This window comes from Entelurus aequoreus, linkage group LG20 (assembly GCF_033978785.1).
Source record: "Entelurus aequoreus isolate RoL-2023_Sb linkage group LG20, RoL_Eaeq_v1.1, whole genome shotgun sequence".
Lineage (NCBI taxonomy): Eukaryota > Metazoa > Chordata > Actinopteri > Syngnathiformes > Syngnathidae > Entelurus > Entelurus aequoreus.
Genome location: NC_084750.1, coordinates 27,318,338 through 27,322,498, shown reverse-complemented (window position 1 = coordinate 27,322,498; position 4,161 = coordinate 27,318,338). Strand labels below are relative to the sequence as shown.

General features: G+C 41.1%; 1 protein-coding gene across 2 annotated transcripts in view; it reads right to left on the bottom strand.

Moving 5' to 3' along the window:
- Positions 1 to 260: 260 nt before the first annotated feature.
- The window catches only part of zmp:0000000881 (uncharacterized), a 27,927-nt gene continuing 24,026 nt past the window's right edge, over positions 261 to 4,161 (bottom strand). For both annotated transcript variants that reach the window (XM_062029873.1, XM_062029872.1), the window contains exon 5: positions 261 to 1,211. In XM_062029873.1, coding sequence (XP_061885857.1) covers positions 300 to 1,211 — 912 coding nt within the window. In that variant the 3' untranslated portion in view covers positions 261 to 299. The remainder of the gene's footprint in view (positions 1,212 to 4,161) is intronic.

Genomic DNA, 4,161 nt, shown 5'->3' with positions numbered 1-4,161 from the left:
TCTGTTGACTGAACTGCCAATTTTTTACCGTAAAAATCTGTTTTTTTTACGGCGTATTAGTGTGAATGATATCGCTAATATTCAGGTCATGACATGTAAATGGAATGTTGTTGGCGCTGTTTGGATGTTTTTTTAGAGGGCTTTACGGGCGGAATAAAGCGACTCCCAGTGACTCCATTGTTAGCTGACTTTTGCTAACCTTTATTCACGATTTAGAATGCATTAAAAAAAATGAAAAACTTTTTTTAAGATGAGTATCCAACACTGTAACACGATCAGAATGAGCTTTGTGTACCATATTATTGATTGTTATAGGTGATGTCGTTGTACTTGATGATCTTCCCGTCGCGCGTCACCACCTCCTTCTGCGCCCACGTGCCCACGCCGCCGTTCTCCTCGTAGTGCTGCACCGTCACACGGCCGGTGGTGGGCAGCTTGCAGCACAGCTCCCGGGCGGCCTCCTCGTACAAAGCTATCTTCAGCACGCCTTCGGTCAGGTCCTGAACGGCCGCGGCGACCAGATCCTGGCGGCCGTTGACGCGGACCTCCGGCCTTTTGGGCGACGGCGTTCCTGACCGGGGGCGGTCGACTTGGAGTTGCGTTCTCGAGCTGCGCTCCCATCCCAGCCGGGGGAGATCCGTGTTGACCGGAGACAGGTCTCTCTGAAAAGGGGACGGCGGTCTGTTTTTTGGCTCGTTGAACGGGGATGGCGGTTTGTTTTTTGGCTCGTTGAACGGGGACGGCGGTTTGTTTTTTGGCTCGTTGAACGGGAACGCTCCTCTCTCCCGGTTGAGAGGCGAGGGGGAGAGAGAGCGATTCCTCGGGTGGCCGTGCGTCGAAGGCGGACGGAGGCGGTTCGTGGCCACGGCCGCCCTTATGTCCGTGATGACGCCCACAATGGAGGCCCTTCTCACGGGGTTGGCCTCCACCATGCGGCACACGGCCTGGCAGTAGGGCTGCTCGGGCATGACCTCGCGGACCTTTCCGGGGCCAAAGGTGAGGGTGTGCAGGCGGACGCGGGCGCACAGCTCGGCGATGATCTTCCCCATGGCCCACACGTCCGAGCGCTGGTCCCGCTGGCTGCGCCTCTGCAGCACCTCGGGCGCCGAGTACGCCTCGTTGCCCATGTCGATCGCCGAGTTGAGGCCGCAGCGGAAGAACTTGGCCAAGCCCAAGTCGATGATGATGGCCCGGTTGGTGTCGTGTTCCACCTGTCATGCAGAAATAGTCATGTGACGTATCGCAACACCTTCTCCAGCTACACTTCTAACGAACAAGGTAGGGAACCTACGGCTCTAGAGCCAGATGTGGCTCTTTTGATGACTGCGTTTGGCTCTCAGATCAATCTTAGCTGACATTGCTTAACACGATAAGTAATGAATAATTCCGCTGGTAATCACAGTAGCGTTAAAAAATAAAACATTTCCATGCATTTTAATCCATCCATCCATCCATCTTCCTCCGCTTATCCGAGGTTGGGTCGCGGGGGCAGCAGCCTAAGCAGGGAATCCCAGACTTCCCTCTCCCCAGCCACTTGGTCCAGCTCCTCCCGGGGGAACCCGAGGCGTTCCCAGGCCAGCCGGGAGAAATAGTCTTCCCAACGTGTCCTGGGTCTTCCCCGTGGCCTCCTACAGGTCGGACATGCCCGAAACACCTCCCTAGGGAGGCGTTCGGGTGCCATCCTGACCAGATGCCCAGACCACCTCATGGCTCCTCTCGATGTGGAGGAGCAGCGGCTTTACTTTGAGCTCTTCCCGGATGACAGAGCTTCTCACCCTATCTCTAAGGGAGAGCCCCGCCACCCGGCGGAGGAATTTAATTTCGGCCGCTTGTACCCGTGATCTTGTCCTTTCGGTCATAACCCATAAAACGCTATGTACATGACACTATGGTCTGGCCCGCCACATCATTTTAGGTGGCCCGAAAATAACGTGCATCAATAAAGTAGCTTATATTTTCACACTAAATATGGTCGTTTTTTAACATTTTGGATGAAATTGCATACCTTTTTAAACTTTATATTGCAACAAATATAATATTATCACACTTCCCAAACAATTATTTTGTCCAAATAATAATAATTTTAAAAAACTTAAATGTTTGCTTGAATTATGATTTTAGAGCAAGATATACATCAAATTGTACACTGTAGAATTATTTTTATCTTTTTACAGCATATTACCGCAAAACGACCACAATTTTTTTTACAGTAAATCTGTCGCCATTTCTTTTTACCGTAAAATCTACCGGTACCACATTTTTTCCATGGTAAAAAAAAACTGGCAGCTTAGTTGCCAGAATAAAGAAAACCATTGGTACTGTTTTTACATTTACTGTTATTTATTGTAAAAACAATACATATTTTATACAAAATTCTGCCGTCTAAGCTGGCATTTTTTCACCGTAAGAAAACCGTAGTACTGTTTTTCCATTTACAGTAATATGTTGTAAAAAAAAAATAATCAAAAACCCTGAAAATTTTACAGTAAAAATCTGTCGAATAAGCTACCATTTTGATTTTTTTTACCGTAAAATCTGTTTTTTACGGTGTAGTCGTGTGAATGGAATAACGGCAATACATTTTTTATACGGTAAAAAATCATCTGGCATCTTAGTTGCCAGAATTAAAAAAAACATGGGTACTGTTTTTACATTTAAAGTTATTTATTGTAAAATATATATATACTGTATATATATTTATATATATATATACATATGTATACTGTATATATTTTATGTAAAATTCTGACGTCTAGACACTAAAAAATGCTGGGTTATTTTGATAACCCAATTTATGAGTTGCGAGTGTTGGGTTAAATTTTGGAGTTATTTTTATGAAGAGCAATCAATTTTTTGGGTTATAAGAGTATTATTTTAACTCCATTTCTGGGTTTTCAAAACTATGAACCACTTTTGGGTTGTTTTTCAATGAGTAACGCATTTTGGGGTAAAATACTTTTTTAAATTAAAAAGTTACTTTTTTCTTGAAGGGAATTTAATTATGGATTAATCTAAATAACATTATTTACAGTCACACATCTTATGTACATGAAAATATAAGCGTGCTGTATAGGACTACTATGACCATACACTGCAATTATTGTAAGAATGTCACTCATATCTTGCTTTTAATTATATTTTTATGGAATAAAAATAATTTTGATCAGTAGTTGGGAAGGAGTAGGAAAAAACCAGCAGTAAAATGTATAGTTTTTAACCAACTATTGGGTCAAGGAGCGCTAAATTGCGCAACCCAATAGTTCGGTTTAACCCATTTATCATTTTGCATAACCCAACATGGTTGTGAGCATAACTCAGCTTTTGTGCTAAATAAATTCAACCCAATAGTTGGGTTATGAATCAACCAACATTGAGTAAGCATATCTCAACTTTTGGGTTATATAATTTCACCCAAAATGTTGGGTTAAAATAACTCAAATAAGGGGTTTGTCCATTTCTGAACCAGCAGTTGGGTTAAAATTGGTTTATTTTTTAACCCAACATTTTTTAGTGTGTAAGCTGGCATTTTTTCACTGTAAAAAAACAGTAGTACTGCTTTCCATTTACAGTAATATGTTGTAAAAGAAAAAAAAAAAAAACACAAAAATTTTTACAGTAAAATCTCTCGACTTAGCTGCCACTTTTTACCGTAAAATATATGTTGTTTTTTTACGGCGTATTAGTGTGAATGTGAAAAACGGTACCACATTTTTTATACGGTAAAAAGATGGCATCTTAGTTTTTAGAATAAAAAAACAAAACACTGGTAATTTTTGTCATTTACAGTAAAAAATACTATATATTTTATATAAAATTCTGGTGACAAAGCTGCCATTTTCCCCCCGTAAAAAACAGTAGTACTGTTTTTCCATTTACAGTAATATGTTGTAAAAAAAACAACTGAAAATTTTACAGTAAAAATGTTAACTGAGCTGCCAATTTGCTTTTTTTTTACCGCAAAATCTAAGTTTTTTACGGCGTAGTCGTGTGAATGGAATAACAGCAACACATTTTTTATACGGTAAAAAACTGGCAGCTTAGTTGCCAGAATAAACAAAACATTCTGACTTGTTTTACACTTAGTTATTTAGTGTAAAAAAAATATAAATTTTATGTAAAATTCTGGCGTCTAAGCTGCCATTTTTTCACCGTAAAAAAACA